At 40.0% G+C, this 18,682-nt stretch overlaps 1 protein-coding gene across 2 annotated transcripts; it reads right to left on the bottom strand.

Annotated features, from left to right (window-relative positions):
- Positions 1-1,767: 1,767 nt before the first annotated feature.
- Positions 1,768-18,673, bottom strand: PHB2 (prohibitin 2). 2 transcript variants are annotated; one of them, XM_063435202.1, is made up of 10 exons: positions 18,565-18,673; positions 12,208-12,337; positions 11,475-11,559; positions 11,209-11,288; positions 10,761-10,945; positions 5,997-6,126; positions 5,610-5,713; positions 3,514-3,591; positions 2,663-2,749; positions 1,768-1,846 (listed from the first exon to the last, which is right to left on the bottom strand). In XM_063435202.1, exons 2-9 carry the CDS (start codon positions 12,332-12,334, stop codon positions 2,669-2,671), a joined length of 870 nt encoding a protein of 289 aa, XP_063291272.1. In that variant the 5' UTR covers positions 12,335-12,337; positions 18,565-18,673; the 3' UTR covers positions 1,768-1,846; positions 2,663-2,668. The 2 variants fall into 2 exon arrangements, with proteins under 2 accessions (XP_063291272.1, XP_063291271.1); XM_063435201.1 differs by lacking the exon at positions 1,768-1,846 and adding an exon at positions 2,138-2,174 and having other exon boundaries at positions 2,673-2,749.
- Positions 18,674-18,682: the final 9 nt, after the last annotated feature.

Here is an 18,682-nt window from a genome sequence, read left to right as displayed (position 1 = left end):
AACCCCTAAGGACAGCAGCTATAAACTCACAGAAGCCTTCAAATATAATAAGGTGCCAAGTGCTAAAGTGCAAAATGCTTGATGTTATAGCTTCAAAAGTGGACACCAATACTGACAAATAAAGTGCTTACAGGAGACAAAAAACTGCTCTGCTGTGCAGATTTAAAAGAAGAAAAGGACCGGTGCGAATCCAGCAAGCTCCTGAGGAAGTCGAGATCGACGAAACGCGTTGAGCACCCACAAGATCCCTGCACTTTCGGCACAGCAGTTTTTTGTCTCCTGTAAGCACTTTATTTGTCAGTATTGGTGTCCACTTTTGAAGCTATAACATCAAGCATTTTGCATTTTTGCACTTTAGCACCTGGCACCTTATTATATTTGAAGGCTTCTGTGAGTTTATAGCTGCTGTCCTTAGGGGTTCTTGGCCATTTGGCTGTTTAATATTTTACATTACATTTTATATTCCTGCATGCACTGCGCAGGTCACATTATTATATTTTATTGTTCTTAAATAAAGTGGATTTTTGGGATTTCCACCAATTGTTATTTATTCATTTATGGGATTTTCCTACTCAGCATTTACATAGATTCTAGTGATTGTGGCGCCCTGTAGTCTGGAGTAATATTCGGGCATTGTGTTTATTGTGTATAGAGGTTGGGAGTGACCTCATGACAGTGGCTTGCCCACACTAGCTTTGTGACTAATCATCACCTTCACCACCCGCCAATTTACTTTTATTCAAATCCATCACTGACCACTATGTGGACCTACAGTGTCTGCTGGAACTCCACTCTCACCCACTCTCCCCTCGTGGAGGCAACAATGGTATAGGGGCTGAATAAACATAGAAAAAATGAGGTCTGCACTTCCAGTTGTAGTGAGCACCAATGTGCTTATGTTCTTCAAATAAATGCTTGGTAGCACATTGGAACATACTACAACTGGAAGCACAGACCTCATTTTTTCTATGTTTATTTAGTTTACTCTGCTGGATCTACAGTGGGAGGAGCTGTAGCTCAGGAGAAACTATTCATATTTTCAAACCTTTTGGTATTGCAATTACCTGTGCCTCTACTCCTTTTCTCTATGCTGGCATAAGGGCTGAATAATAAGCAGCTAGTTTAAGCAGAGCAGGGGGTCACGTTTCCCAGATCATATCTGCAGGTTGAACACATGACGGCAACATTACCACTATGCTGGCTACTTCATTTCTTTTTTTTTTTCTCCAGCGGCCCTTTTGCTTCCTATTTAGGCTTCCTTATAAATACATGGGTGATATTTACCAGAATATTAGTGAGCATATAGGCACGTCCTATACACAGTATCCAAGCTGAATAAGAGTGCTGCTAATCACTATACTTCACGCTACAGCCCTGAGGGCCGAGGGAAATTAATGGCTAACATTCGTGGACGTCTCCCCAATACTACTGGCCAATAACAGGACCAAGATCAAAAACAAATCAGCTATGACTGCAGTGCATCTCTTTACAACAACATTTCCTGACAATTCAGTAACTAACACTGCCAGCGCGTGCAGAAAATATCCCCACTATAGAAGCACAGTGGTCACATAGTAAGATTTTGTATTAACTTTTGCAATTCAAAATAATTTCACAGAAAACAAATCAATTTCAATGAGTTCTTTTATATAAATTTCACACTGATAAACATATCAGGCATAATCCAGATTTCAGTTGGAGGGGTGTAGACCATCGGGCACCTCCTCTTAAATTGGGGGTCTCCCCACTGCATGGGAATGGTAATTGGGGTGAGTGGTCAGATGACGTACTACGTGGCCTGCTCAATCTGCGCTCTTCATTTCTTTGGAGGTTTGATAAGCAAACTGTCACTGCAAAGAGAAGTAAAGGTGTGAACTAGAGACTGGGAAAGAGTCACAAGCAAGGGAAAGGGAGGAGAGGAACCAACTAGCAACAGAGGATCTGTGAATGGGGTACATGCTAGGCAATCAGAGGAGACCGGGATTCAAAGAAAAAGGAGCAGAATAAATTTAATGTCAAGAACGGATAAGATTCTCGAGCAGGGACTGAGGGACAACTGTAGGTTATAAAAGTAAGGTAGGTTTTGAGATAGCAAAGATAAATATTAGGGAAAGGTGAGATCTGAAAGGGTGAAGGGAGATAAAAGGAGGAGGTAGAGTGTTACTTACCTTCCACTGCAATGTAGAGAATTGAAAACAAATGTGGGGAAAAAAAAGGATAAAAACAAATTAACAGAGAACAAAATAGTTTGGTATCCATCTAGATATTTGCATATAATACGAGTAATACAATGGGATGGATTGGTGTCAGACATGTGAAGTCAGAGTGATTTTATTAGTCCAGTGATTCAGATGAAATATATTTGGATATACCAGTATATTTTAATTACATTTTTATTGCAATCTAAGTTTTGGAAATAAACATTTGTCCATTATCTCTCTTACCAACTCTGAATTATTCTTTTTACCATTTCTAGAGCGCCAACTTATTCCGCAGTGCTTAATTAAATCATGTCCGTGTTTAAGTTTGGTCAGAAATGCTTAAGACATGATACAAATTACTGCCACACAACATTATCTTTCAGTCAGGACTATTATAGATACATTATAAAAAATGGGACGTTTTGGGTTCAGTATAGAGATCAAGATACATTACAGTCCAGTGCCCATTACCTGGTAAATCGGTCATCCTGCAGATTTAGCACAAGGTTGTCTGAATTCAGATATACGCGGTTCTGTGAAGCTGCAATCTGCAAGACAATAAGAATGAGACAGGATGGTGAAAGGTTAAAGTGACACTATAGTCACCAGAACAACTACAGCTTATTCAATTTGTTCTGGTGAGTAGAATCATTCCCTTAAGGCTTTTTTCTGTAAACACCGTCTTTTCAGAGAAAATGCAGTGTTTACATTACAGCCTAGTGATAACTTCACTGGTCACTCCTCAGATGGCTATTAGAGGTCCTTCCTGGGTGCTTCCTAAAATGCATCCAAACATTCAATATCTCCTCCCTCTGCATGCAGACACTGAACTTTCCTCAGAGATTTATTGATTCAATTCATCTCTATGAGGAGATGCTGATTGGCCAGGGCTGTGTTTGAATCATGCTGGCTGTGCCCCTGATCTGCCTTCTTGTCAGTCTCAGCCAATCCTATGGGGAAGCATTGTGATTGGATCAGGCTACCACTTCTGATGATGTCAGCAGGCAGGTCTAAAGGAAACCGTGACAAAGCAAGCAGCTCCAGACTTGAATACAAGTAAGATTTTACAATATTTAGGGAGGCATGAGGGGACCAAGGTGGCTAGAGGGTGGTTTTAACCCCATAGGGTCAGGAATACATGTTTGTGTTCCTGACCCTATAGTGCTCCTTTAATAATGTGTCCACTAAGCGGATGTTTGTACACTTGGGGTCTTGGCACATCCAAGTATAGGATGGCATAAAGGAATAAAGACCCAGCACAAGGAGGTGGAAATGGAAGGTAACAGGACTCTGGTATGGTATTTGCACTAACCGTCTTTGAGATGCTCTGTGCTGCTCGTATCCGACGTAGCTTCAGGTATCCAGGATTTTTACTAAGTGCATCACCAATGTATAAAATAATGTCAAGGATAACATGAAATAAAGGAGGCATAACAGGTGCTTCTAATAGAGTATTTCACGTACAAGCCTTTCAGGAAATGTAGTAAAGGAACACTCCAAACACCATAAGTACTGCAGCCTGCTGTAGTGTTTATGGTGCCAGGAGTGCCCTGGTACCTTCCCATAGTAATCAAAATAACTTGTCATAATTAAAATATACAATAGTTGGAACTAGTGAAATATGGTGCTACTATCACCTGTGTGGATGACTCAACGCACACAAAAAAGTGCAACAATGTAAAATAATAAAATGTTCAGAGCACTCAATGGGTATAAAGTTACCAATAGTATATATGAATACAATCCTAAAAAAAAGAAAGAAAGAGACCATAGGGTAATACAGTCTGCACATATATTAAAACCACATATTATTGGTCCAACTTACATGTTTCTGAGCCACTTAGAAAAAGCTGGCTCAGACTAGAAGTCTAAAGCGGAGAAAACCGCAAATGCAGTGGGTTCCTTTTGAAGTCAGGATGTCTCCCGGTCAACTCAACAATGGTTACCTTCAAAAATCCAGGTTGCAGGATCAAGATAAACATGTTTTATTTATATAGCATCAAGATTTAAAATTGTATAAAAAGCAGGATAAGTCTTGAAATATGATTTGAATATAGTTTGAAAAAATTCCACGTGGAGTGCTCCATTCATTAAGTTTGCAATAGATATAGAGATTATATATAGATATATAGTTTTTTTTATTATTATTTTTTTTTTTAACAGCAGTATATTCCTACCATCCCATGCAGACAGTGGCAGTGTATAACTCCACACTTTTCACCTGATGGAGTCCTCTGAATACCATATAATGTGCTGTATTTTGGCCCCTAGCAGGCAAGGTAAGAGGGACGAACATAAACACAGCAAAACAGCTTTAAAAACAAAATAAAACCAACAAGAAAGATAGCAGAGAGCTCACAGACAGCACAACTCCGAGACACCCCCAAACAATTCCACAAAGTCTGGGACCCGTGGTTAGAGGGAGATACAACCATCCCCTGGTAACCTGCCCACATTGACAGGGAATCAGTCGACAGTACGACAAACACCTAAGACGCTAACACACGATTCTTAACAGACACACCACAACCCTAACATTTAACTCCACACACCCTCGGTCCCCTTTCGGCCCGAGCATAAGGGCGCCGCGACCCGGGTGGTCCACGGGTTGCAACCCTAACCTAAACCCCAACCCCCCAAACTCAGGTTACCTACGTTAACGCCAGTCAACCTACTCAGTCCCACTACTCCAGCCATCCACAACACAAACAGACGCAACGCACACCCACGAACCAGGGAGACACACAGACGAACACCTAACCACTACCTGAAATGACGAGCCCGGAACAGGGGGCCCAAAACCGGGGTTCAATGGAAAGATCACCAAGGAGACCACCGTTGGCACCCCCCTACAACAGGAGACCGATGGACCCGACAATAGGACCTGCAACTGGGCCGCCTTCGGGACCCATTCCAGACACTCATAGAGCAAACCACCAAACCCGGTGAACCAACGGGCACAACCCGGAGACACACCTTCGAACAAGCCAGTTCGCCTAGAATAAAGCAATTGATCGAAGATCAATAGCAACTTTGACGGGATAATACACTTTCACCCCACTCGGACACATGACCTGAACAGACTCCCCCCTCCCCACCCCAAAAGTATCCTCACACTGAGGTAATACAGGTATACACGGCCACAGATACATGAATGACAAGGGGACAACGCATCAAACCTGGACTACTACCCATTGTCAAACTGCTAACATATCCAACTGTACTAAAATATATCAAAGCGTACCCTGCGATGGTACAAATTTGAACGGATGGTACTGTTATACCCCACCCCCACCTCTTCTTTTCTGTATCCCCTTCCCTGCATATTGGTATATATATACAAAACCAATAAAGAATTATAAAAAAATAAATAAAACAAAATAAAAAAATTAAACCAGTTAAGGATATCATTTTGGCTGCTGTTGCCTCTCCTTCAGCTTGGACAATCTTCTGTTTCTGATCCTGGTATGCCTTCTCCACCAAGAATTGGGCTCTCTGCGCCTCTTGCTGAGCTGTGAGCATCCAGAGAGGAGGAAAGAGACAAAAGGAAAGAGTCAGTGATATCAAGGAGCTAACAGCATGATCATGGGGGAAGGAGTCTGAAAAGTGAACCGAGATGGGGTGTGATCAAGAGAGAACACCTGGGAAATGAGTTGTGGTTGTGCCAGTGGGACAGATTGGGGAAGGTATCATGGAGATTGTGCAGAATAGGGAGACAGAGTTTGGAATAACCTGGAGAGAAGAAACAGGGATAATAAGGAGACTGGGGACCCTAAAAAGCAGAGTGATACCTACCGACTTGCTTGGACTCCACAGCTGCTGTGTATTCCCGACTGAAGCTCAGTTCAGTGATTGCAACATCGTCCAGGATCAAATTGAAATCTTTTGCTCGATCTGTCAGCTCTCGTCGTATAAGGAGTGAGACCTGTGAAGGGGTAGAACCAAAATATTGAAAGAGCAGAGTTTGGAATTTTAAGTCCTAAACTACTATCCAATCTGAAGTTATTTGCACCATAAATCACACTCATAAAGCATTTTTTATTCATTCCACAAGAGTGTAATTTCATGGCATGTTTAGATATAGGACGTAAGCATCACTTTATATCTTCTTTAAACTGCAATATAGCCAGGAATAGAATCATGTCATCATTAGTCAGGGGATATCCAACCCAATCAGTCAGGGCCTAACAGCTAACAGTAGTACCAGTGTTTAAAATTAACCTGTAATTGAATTTTTCTAGTTTGCATAATTCTCTTTTTTTGTGATACTCACCTCCTGCTAAACCGTTCCAGCGCCGCCGCCACCACCCCTCTGTGGGCTGCAACCTGTCCCAGTTTGGCAAGCCTCATATTGCTTCCCAACAGCACCCTGTTATTACACTAATCCAAGGGAAACTCATTACAATGCTGTACCAACTATTTGAGGGATACAGCTGTAAGCAAAAGAATACAATACAGTTACAATATAGAAAGTGATACTGTGCAACGGTCACACACTCGAGAAATAATGATGTTTCAGACACCTAATCGAGTCAACTGCCCGTCTGAACCACTTATCTCTGCTTCTCATATAGATAGATAGAGTAGTATTGATGGAATCGCTTTAGCATATTACAGGGTACAGAAGTATTGATAATATCACCTTAGCACTTTATGGAATTCAGATTTATGAAAAGGAGTAGCTTAATTATGTTTAAATAATTTTTTACACATAACACTGTAAATCTAGAATTTATTATGCATGAAATAGGGTAGTCCATATGAAATCCATACTTGGCACTACCTACTAAGTAACAAGGCCTGTATGTTTTAACAGGCATACAATACAGGAACCATATAGAAGCACACTAGCCATAAGGGGACAGAGCATGGTACAAGTTATAGAAGTGCCCTTATTTCCATTATAGAACTTCCTTAAGTATATATATATATATATATATATATATATATATATATATAAAAAACCATTGGGACAATTGTAAGGAATTTATAAGCACATTGTAATTGAGGGCTTAGGGGCCTTTACGCACTTTTAGGATGGTACTAGGAAATTCATGGAGATATGGTATAGGGTAGTAGAGAATTTATTTTTGTATTAAGATTCAAACTTTAGATGGACTATATGTTAACCACACATTGAGTTAGTTTAGGTGGTGTTAAGCATAAGGAGGGTTAGAGCATTAGCACTCTAAAGAAATACATCTACTTTTCTATGTATGTGTATTATAGGCAATTCGTATAAATTGATAGGTTTTGTATAAATAGAGCACTGTGGACTTTGAAGCCGAGGGGAATTTTATTCTTTATGTGTGATATATAGATAGTTGTGGTTGCTGCCGAAATGTATATTTTGTAGAAATATCGCTTTATTGGATTAATTTAAATCCTATGTGGTGAAACACAAGCAAATATTTTAAAGCATAAGGTCGCATGATCAGGAACCCTCAATCAACATTGGAACGCATGCCAGATCGCAAACCCGGTCAGTGGAATACACTCAAGTAATACATTTGAATTATATACAGCTGGAAGGAGGCAGGGCAGAGAGTGAGACAGTGATTGGTGCATATTGGAGAGGCAAGGAAATACAACTACAGACAAAACAATAAGGAAGAAAGAAACAGCACTATTCATATGGAATTTGGGGTGGAAGGTGGTATTCTGTATTATTGCGGTTCTTGAGGAAGCCTGCTAGTGGAAAAACGCGTTGGACCAATTGGTTTGATTATACATTTCTTTATATAAATTATTTTGCCATACATCTCGTTGGTGTCCTTGAGAGAAGCAGAGATAAGTGGTATGGATGGGCAGTTGGCTCAAGCCCCCCCATACATCAGGGTAGGCCTTTTAATGAACTGAGACATCATTATTGCTCGTGAGAACAGCTATAGAACAGTGCCACTTTCTATATTGTAGCTATGTTACACTTTGTTGGGTATTTCTATCGCTTACAGGTGTATCCCAAATAGTTGGTATAGCATTGTTGATAGGGAGACTACTGGGATGTCTTCTGGGGAAGCTGCTGACATATTCCCACACATCAAGACAAACTATCAGCTAAGTACAATTCTATTGGTGGTGGGTGAACTATACATATTTTGTTTCTTCAGAAACTAATAACATGATTGTAACAAACCTTACAAACTGCAAGAGAACAGCCAGTGGAGTCTATGCTAATAGCCTGAGTAACAGGAGGTGGGCACAATTTTCAAAGTGTTTTCTTTTAAAATCTACACATTGTTAGCTATTTTGTTAGCAAAATGTGTAGATAGTTAAAAAGAGGAATTCAATTACATTACAGGATCACTATAGGGTCAGGAACACAAACATGTATTCCTGACCCTATAGTGCCAGTGGTGTATCCTGGTTTTGTGCTGCCCTAGGCAGGACAAAACTCAGGCCCCCCCCCCAACCCTTCCCCCCCCCGTCCCGCCTTCTAAATACACACACACACAAATTCACTGACAGATACGCATACACTAGCTAACAGACACACACACACACCCACTAGCAGACACACACTCACTAGCAGACACACACTCACTGTCAGACACACACACTCTCTGATATATAATATAATATATATATATAATATATAATATATATATATATAATTTAATATAATATATAATATATATATATAATTTAATATAATATATATAATATAATATATTTAATATAATATATATATATATATATAATATAATATATATATATAATATAATATATATATATATAATATAATATATATAATATAATATATAAATAATATATATATAATAATATATATAATAAATATATAAAATATATATATATAAAATATATATAATAATATATATATAACAATATATATATAACATATTATATAATATATATATATATAATATAATATTATATATTATATATATATATATAATATATATATAATATAATATTATATATATATAATATTATATATATATAATATAATATAATATAATATATAATATTATATATATATATAATATAATATATTATATATAATATAATATAAATATTATATATATATAATATAATATATAATAATATAATATATATATATAATATAATATAATATATATATATAATATAATATAATATAATAATATAATATATATATAAAATAATATAATATATATAATATATATAATATATTATATATTATAATATATATATAATAATATATATATAAATAATATATAAATAATATATATATAATAATATATAATAATAATATATTAAATAATATATATATAATAATAATATATAAATAATAATAATATATAAATAATATATATATAATAATATATATATATTATATAATATATATATAAATAATATATATATATATATATATATATATATATAATAATATATAAATAATATATATATAATAATAATATATATATATATATATAATATATAAATAATATATATATAATAATAATAATATATATATATATATAATAATATATTATATATATATATATATATATATATATATATATATATAATATAATTAATTTAATCTACCCCCCCCAGCCTCCTTACCTTTGGGAATGCTGGGGGGGGGTTTCTTTACCTCCCTGGGGTCTAGTGGGGCTGCCGGTCGGGCTGCTGGGGTGGTTGCTGGGCGGGCGGCTGGCGAGGGAGCTCTTCCTCTGAGCTGTCTGCTCAGCTCCCTCGCGCGCCGCAGAGTGAGGCTGGGAGCCGGAAGATGACGTCATCTTCCGGCTCCCAGCCTCACTCTGCGGCGCGCGAGGGAGCTGAGCAGAGAGCTCAGAGGAAGAGCTCCCTCGCCAGCCGCCCGCCCAGCAACCACCCCAGCAGCCCGACCGGCAGCCCAGTTAGCCGCAAGGCTAACAAGGCATTTGCCCTGGGCATTTGGGGGCGGCGTTTTTTGCCGCCCCCTGGAAAATGCCGCCCAAGGCAAATGCCTTGTTTGCCTCGCGGCTAATACGCCCCTGTATAGTGCTAAACCCCCCATATAGGTGGCTTGCCCCCACTTAGCCCCCCCCTATAAAAGTTTAAAACTCACCTTATTTCCAGCGTCGCGCGGGTCCTGCCGGCGCTGGCTCTGCCCCCATTGTGACATCAAAACGGACAATTTTTTGCCAGTCCAATACTTTCCCATAGGGAAAGCAATGGATTGGCTAATATCGACATGGGGCGGGGCCAAATGCTGTTTTGGCCAATCAGGACCTCCTCATAGAGGAAAATTCATGGCAGGGCTGCTTACTGTGCATCCCTGAGCCAGGAAGCCCCTCCAGTGGCCATCTAAGGAGTGGGCACTTGGAGGTGTCCCTAGGGGCAATGTTTCTCTCTCCCTCTAAGTTAAAAAGTACAATGAAGGTGCCATTTAAGAACTATTTTATGGATTTATTCTGTTCTGTTTTGAATTTCGTCATACAATTAGTTTTATTGCTTTACTGTCCTTTGGTTATTTACTGTGATTTTTCCTATTGCATGTTTGGTAGCAAGTGGAGAGGGTGCCTACTAGTCATTTTTGCAGATCCATCACCCGGCTTATTTAACACTTACTTGGGCTCTCTGTGTTATAAGCTGCGATGCGTTGAACTTTGCCACAACGCTCTTTAAGACTTCGTTCACAATGGAAGGAAGGACTCGCTCGTCATAATCCAGGCCGAGACGCTGGTATAGAGTGGGCAGCTCAGCTGCCAATGGACGTGACAGGACACGCAGGGTAATGTTCACCATCTGCAAGTCTGACATATGGGAAAAGTCACTACAAAACACTAGATAAAAGATACATGAAACAATAAATTGGAACAATTTCCCCTCCATTCTTTGTGCCAAGATTAGCAGGTCCAAGGTTCAGAATAATCTCCATGTCCAGCAGATAGTGTAACATTGCTCCAAACTATTTACTTCTTTGGTATGAGTCATCTAAATATGAATACAACACAGCCTGCCATACCACAACAACACAGCCTGCCATACCACAACAACACAGACATAGAATATTTACCTTTGGAGCCAGTTGGGGATGAAATTTTCCGTGGTTTTGCTCTGATATCAAAGATAACAGGATACTGGAACCAGGGAATCCTACAAGTCAAAGTACAAGGATAAGTAGGAGGACGTTTCCCAATATACAGGGAATAATATTTCACCAGCAGGTCTCCCATAGACGTAGTCATTAGACCGTAATGGACATTGCTGGCATACAGGTTTAAAGTTCACAATCAATGCACTGTCTCAAAGCAATAACTGGTCTTTTAGTGATTACTGCACCTGAAATGAAGACCCTCAGCGAGGATAATGTCTTTCTGCACACCTCCAATACGGTTAAAGAAAATGGCTCTCTGCCCTCCCTCCACTGAGAAGAAAACAAGGAGTAAGACTTTGGAGCATAATAGGGAGGCAATGCAGTTTAGAAAGGGCAGACAGTGTTACAGTAATAATAGTATAGAATGTACAGGGCAGCAGGCGGTGAATGTACTAGGAGGCAGTTACATAGGGGGGCAGGCATTGTAGGCAGAGATGATATAGGAAAGCAGGAGGTGATGGCAGGGATTATGTAGGAAGAGATTATAAAAGGCTGCAAAGACTTATAGCAATGGGATGCATTACATGGGGGATCATATAGTGTAGAGCAGCAACTGGCAGGGAATACACCGGGCGGCAGGCAGGCTACTATACAGGACGGCAGGCAGTACGCAGGGCAGCACCTGGCGGGGAGTACGCAGGGCGGCAGGCAGCACCTGGCGGGGAGTACGCAGGGCGGCAGGCAGCACCTGGCGGGGAGTACGCAGGGCGGCAGGCAGCACCTGGCGGGGAGTACGCAGGGCGGCAGGCAGCACCTGGCGGGGAGTACGCAGGGCGGCAGGCAGAGGCTTGTGGGGATTATACACGGGGCAGGCAGTGATTACACAAGGCGGCATGCTGGCGGTGATTAAACAGGACGGCAGACGGTGATTATGGAAACCAGACAATGGCTAGAAGAGCTATACAATACTATACAGACCTGTAAAAACAGACTCCTTTACTGCATATGCTGCAGCCCCTGCCCCAAGCAGCAGTTTTAATGCTGTTCCCATCCCACGGGGTCCAGCAGGAAGACGGCCTGCAAAATCTTTTAAGTTCTGTGCCATGGTCTGTGAAAATAAAATGATATAATAAGAGACATTAATTTCACAGCTCTAAATGTACAGTATCTAGGAATGGGTCTGCCTTTACCATCAATGACTTTCCTGTCTAACATGGTCATTAACCCTTATATCACTGTGCTTTGTCCCTCTCTGTAACACCCACTTCTTTGTGGACAATATTACCAAAATCCATCATTGTACTTATTGAAGTAATCTGTGTGACAGCAGGGCGTTGAAGAGTAATAAATTGGTGCAGAGTGGTCGAGTGACCATACCAATATACGAGGGACATGCCCTGTGACACAGTGTGGTTAATAGGTTTAAGGACTAAAACACATTAACTGGAGAGGGTGCAATAAGAAGGCAGAGGGATAGAATTGAAAAGTGGAAAAGAAAAGTGACCTTGGGAGAAGATTAGTGGAACTGTGAAGAGAAAGGGTGACAGAGAAGGTCTAATAGTGAGGGGAGAGGTCTAGTGACAATGTGAATATGTAGTCTAGTGACAGAAAGAGGGCAAGTGACAGAAAGAGGGCAAGTGACATTGGGAACAAGTAAATGTACTGATGACCTTGAAGGGAGCTGATGACATTGAAAGCTCCACTTCTTCACCCTAAGAATATGGCCATCTTCATATTTTAGAGCTAATTTAGAAAATGATTCTTTACTATCAGCCTGTACTTTAGCAGTACAGCTGCCTGAAGACAGGTGAGAATCTCCCTAGCCCATTCCTCCAACATGCTACTGAGATTTAGAAATTTACTTCAGAACAGATTTCAATCAGTTAAAGAGACACCATAGGCACCAAAAAAACTTTAGTTTAATGAAGCAATTTTGGTGTACAAAATCCTGCACCTGCATTTTCACTGCTCAATTCTCTACCATTTATGAGTTAAATCATGTTTCGGTTTAGGCAGCCCAAGGCTCACCTCCCCTGGCTGTGACTCACACAGCCTGCATAAAAAAAATGGTTTCACGTTCAATCAGATGTTACGTTACTTTAGACGTCTTTATAGCCTGCTCTGTAAACTCAACATTACTCACATACAGGAGGCTCCTGCGGTGTCTAGAACAGAGTCACAGGCATGGAGGTGTGGCTAGGGCTGTATAAAGAAAGTGATTTAACTCCTAAATGAATGAGAATTGAGCAGTGAGATTGATGCATGATCTAAACAAAAAAAAATTTATGGTGCCTGTATAGTGCTCCTTTAACCCCTTAAGGACGGCGGGCGTGCTATGGACGGTCACATGGACGGAATAGCAGTCCATAGCAGTGCCAGCAGGGGGAGTGCCTGGAATGACATATACATGATATGTATGATACATATACACACACATACATAACTCTACGGATATATTTATGTAATATTTTTACATAATTATGGTATTTTATTAATTACAATTTGCGGGACCTGCCTGATAACCCAGGCAGAAAGTACAGAGAATTTAATTTGCTAGCACTATATTTAACCCTGTAACTTTGCAAGACACCATTAAACCTGTACATAAGGGGTACTGTTTTACTCGGGAGACTTTGTTGAACACATATATATAATTCAAATACAAAACAGTAAAATGTATTACAACGATGAGATCATCAGTGAAAGTGACGTTTTTTGCATTTTTCACACACAAACGGCACTTAACTGACAATATAATTGTTGTGATATGTTTTATGGTTTTGAAACACTGATATTTGTGTTCAGCGAAGTCTCCTGAGTGTTACAGTACCGCTCATGTACAGGTTTTATGGTGTTTTCAAAAGTTACAGAGTCAAATATAAAAATTGTGTTTCAGTTTTTTCACATTAAAATTTGCCAGATTGGTAGCCCAGGAATGAGAATTACCCCATGACAAGTCACGGTATTGAAAAAGGGGTATGTACAGTCTTTTTTTTAGTAGCCATTTAGTCACAAACACTGGCCAAAATTGGCGTTCAAACTAGTTTTTTGCATTTTTTACACACACACACACACACACACAAATATTAACGCTAACTTTGGCCAATGTCTTTTAACCCCTTTGCTGCCAGAGGCAGCATCATTTGTCAATCCAGAATAAATGAAGCGGGCTGGCTGATGTAATTTCTAGGCATATTGGACATCTGTCGTCAGGACACAGTATGCTGGAGCTAGGTATCCAACGGTGGCACTGCCCCCCTGTCCACGTTACCCATGTCCTCCCTAATATCCCCCTCTCCTTCAGCAAAACGGAATGACAACAGCAGAGGAGGATTGGGGTGAGGGCAGTGAGGGGGGAGGGGGTGGGGGGATATAGAGAGAGATGACCAGGATAGGAAGGGATATTCTAACCAAAGGCATTGTCTCAATACAACATACAGTAAATAAAAAATGAAAAAGACAATTGTGCCATTTGTGAAATCCCTAGAACTGATTTCTATTTAATCTCAAGGTCTTCCAATTGAACTTTGTGTGAAAGAGAGAAATGTTGATTGGCTTAGTTTTACTTTATTTTGCTTTTTTACAATAATGCTGGATCCTTTTGAGTAGGATCCAGTATAGGAGAAGAATATCTATTGAGTAAAGTAAGATGCAGCTAGTTTTCAGTCTTATTTACTATTAACTAGTTTTCCTATGTAAAGATGGGTTACATAGTTGCTATTTCGATGTATGCAATAATGCTGAGCATGTGATGTACTGAACCGGATCAGAGGTGGTCCAGCGTGGCCGGCTGGGAAGAAGCTCTTGCCCTGTTATCTACTATTTTATTCATTTTTATTAATACGTTATTTTTAATGGAGTAAAGGTTTTAAGAGGGGACTTTCACCAAGAGGTGAGTAAATGGTAGATGGCCATGTGAGAGATTAAAGGGCTACTGCAAGTACCATGACCACTTCATTTTTCAGTGGTCATGGTGCAAGTATCCTGTATGTGCAGTATTTCAATATAAAATGCTGCACACACAATTTTATGTTACTGTTGGGGTTGTAACTCCTTCTCTGGCAACTTTTGTTAGCCAGTCTGTAATAAGAGTTGGCTAATGTTAATAATTCTCTGCACAGAGCTGTTCAGCCGGCATTCAAACAGGACGGGCCCAGGAAAAAAGCTAACCATTCCAAGACGGAATGCCCACTTAGTGGGGACAGCGCCAGGCTACTCTCAGCTCTCTGTAATGGTTATGATGCTTTCAGTAATCCTTTGATAGTAAAGTTTGAGATTCCACCTGTATAGAAATGTCACTGGAAAATGAAAGGTGTTAAGATTACCGACAAGACTGACATATACCAACGGACTTTAGAAAGGACACCGATAGACACAAGAAATGGAAGAAATGTGTTACCCAACAGGAAGACAAAGAAAATAATGCAAACCTATACAACAAGTGACTCTAGAACTGAAAGTGGTCTTCAGTCATGAAACATTGAAATTCAGTGAATTAAAAACTGAAATGCAAGATTTAGGCAAAAATTGCATATTTGGAAAAACATATCCTTCCATATATATTCCTATAGTCACACAGCTTCCGCCTGCCAGGGACGGGAGAAACACAGCTTCCGGGAGAAACATGGCTATTCCTGCCAGGGACGGGAGGCACACCGCTACTCCCGCCAGGGACGGGAGAGAAACATGGCTACTCCCGCCAGGGACGGGAGAGAAACATGGCTACTCCCGCCAGGGACGGGAGAGAAACATGGCTACTCCCGCCAGGGACGGGAGAGAAACATGGCTACTCCCGCCAGGGACGGGAGAGAAACATGGCTACTCCCGCCAGGGACGGGAGAGAAACATGGCTACTCCCGCCAGGGACGGGAGAGAAACATGGCTACTCCCGCCAGGGACGGGAGAGAAACATGGCTACTCCCGCCAGGGACGGGAGAGAAACATGGCTACTCCCGCCAGGGACGGGAGAGAAACGGCTACTCCCGCCAGGGACGGGAGAGAAACGGCTACTCCCGCCAGGGACGGGAGAGAAACGGCTACTCCTGCCAGAAATAATAAAAATATCTAATAATATGATGGACATCATAAATACTGACAGGAATTGGGGAAACAATGTTAGTACTTTAGTTAGTACTCCAAGAAAAAAAGAGTGATAATACTAATATTATCAACAACAGGAGTAATAACGTTGCGACATGTAGTGATGAAAATAATTATGCAATTATTAATAACAGCAGCTATGCGATTACAGGTAGGAATAGAAGTAATAATAATAAAACCAGCAATAGGAGTAATACTTCTAATACCACCAGTAATGTTAAAGGATAGGATTGTTGAACATCTAAAAACACATGGATTTCAAGATCAGAGACAACATGGGTTTACTTCAGGGAGATCATGCCAAACTAATCTTATTGATTTTTTTGATTGGGTAACTAAAATTATAGATCAGGGTGGTGCAGTAGACATTGCTTACCTCGATTTCAGTAAGGCTTTTGACACTGTTGCACATAGAAGGCTTATCAACAAACTACAATCTTTGAGTTTGGATTCCAATATTGTTGAATGGGTAAGGCAGTGGCTGAGTGACAGGCAACAGAGGGTTGTAGTCAATGGAGTATATTCGAAGCTTGGGCTTGTCACCAGTGGGGTACCTCAGGGATCTGTACTTGGACCCATTCTCTTTAATATTTTTATTAGTGATATTGCAGAAGGTCTTGATGGTAAGGTGTGTCTTTTTGCGGATGATACTAAGATATGTAACAGGGTTGATGTTCCAGGAGGGATAAGCCAAATGGAAAATGATTTAGGTAGACTAGAAAAATGGTCAGAGTTGTGGCAACTGACATTTAATGTGGATAAGTGCAAGATAATGCATCTTGGACGTAAAAACCCAAGGGCAGAGTACAGAATATTTGATAGAGTCCTAACCTCAACATCTGAGGAAAGGGATTTAGGGGTGATTATTTCTGATGACTTAAAGGTAGGCAGACAATGTAATAGAGCAGCAGGAAATGCTAGCAGAATGCTTGGTTGTATAGGGAGAGGTATTAGCAGTAGAAAGAGGGAAGTGCTCATGCCATTGTACAGAACACTGGTGAGACCTCACTTGGAGTACTGTACACAGTACTGGAGACCCTATCTTCAGAAGGATATTGATACCTTAGAGAGAGTTCAAAGAAGGGCTACTAAACTGGTTCATGGATTGCAGGATAAAACTTACCAGGAAAGGTTAAAGGATCTTAACATGTATAGCTTGGAGGAAAGACGAGACAGGGGGGATATGATAGAAACATTTAAATACATAAAGGGAATCAACACAGTAAAGGAGGAGACTATATTTAAAAGAAGAAAAACTACCACAACAAGAGGACATAGTCTTAAATTAGAGGGACAAAGGTTTAAAAATAATATCAGGAAGTATTACTTTACTGAGAGGGTAGTGGATGCATGGAATAGCCTTCCAGCTGAAGTGGTAGAGGTTAACACAGTAAAGGAGTTTAAGCATGCGTGGGATAGGCATAAGGCTATCCTAACTATAAGATAAGGCCAGGGACTAATGAAAGTATTTAGAAAACTGGGCAGACTAGATGGGCCGAATGGTTCTTATCTGCCGTCACATTCTATGTTTCTATGTTTCTATAAGTAATAGGAGTAACAATGCTAATACTAATACCACCAGTAATAGCAATAATAATAACACCACCAGCAATAGTAGTAATACTAATACCACCAGTAACAGGTAACAATGCTAATACCACTGGTAATAGCAATAATAACACTAATACCACCAGTAACAGGAGTAATAATGCCAATACCACCAGTAACAGGAGTAATAATGCCAATACCACCAGTAACAGGAGTAATAATGCCAATACCACCAGTAACAGGAGTAATAATGCCAATATCACCAGTAACAGGAGTAATAATGCCAATACCACCAGTAACAGGAGTAATAATGCCAATACCACCAGTAACAGGAGTAATAATGCCAATACCACCAGTAATAGGAGTAATAATACTAATACCACCAGTAATAAGAGTAACAATACTAATACCACCAGTAATAGGAGTAATAATACTAATACCACCAGTAATAGCAATATTAATACTAATACCACCAGTAATAGGAGTAAGAATACTAATACCACCAGTAATAGAGGTAATAATACTAATAACACCAGTAATAGGAGTAATAATACTAATACCACCAGTAATAGGAGTAATAATACTAATACCACCAATAACAGGTGTAATAATACCAATACCAACAATAACAGGTGTAATAATACTAAAACCACTAAGAATAGGAGTAACAGTACTGTCACCGCTCACCTCTGCGTCTCACGTGCTGCTCCTGCCAGTAAAGGACACCGGAAGTGCTTCCCCTAATCTCCGGCTCGGCTACCTCCTGTCACCAAGCACAGCAGTTCCGGCCCGGAAGCCAGAGTCT

The sequence above is a fragment of the Pelobates fuscus genome, chromosome 10 (assembly GCF_036172605.1).
Source record: "Pelobates fuscus isolate aPelFus1 chromosome 10, aPelFus1.pri, whole genome shotgun sequence".
Lineage (NCBI taxonomy): Eukaryota > Metazoa > Chordata > Amphibia > Anura > Pelobatidae > Pelobates > Pelobates fuscus.
This window is presented reverse-complemented; position numbering and strand designations above follow the sequence as displayed.

What these genes read in the sequence shown, in the direction of transcription:
- PHB2 (XM_063435201.1), bottom strand. Translation starts at nt 12,334, where the DNA reads ATGGCACAGAACTTAAAAGATTTTGCAGGCCGTCTTCCTGCTGGACCC. An exon ending in AAAGGAGTCTGTTTTTACAG is followed by an intron (nt 11,560 to 12,207) that starts GTCTGTATAGTA and finishes TTTTCTTCTCAG; the next exon opens with TGGAGGGAGGGCAGAGAGCC. An exon ending in GCTGAGGGTCTTCATTTCAG is followed by an intron (nt 11,289 to 11,474) that starts GTGCAGTAATCA and finishes TTTGACTTGTAG; the next exon opens with GATTCCCTGGTTCCAGTATC.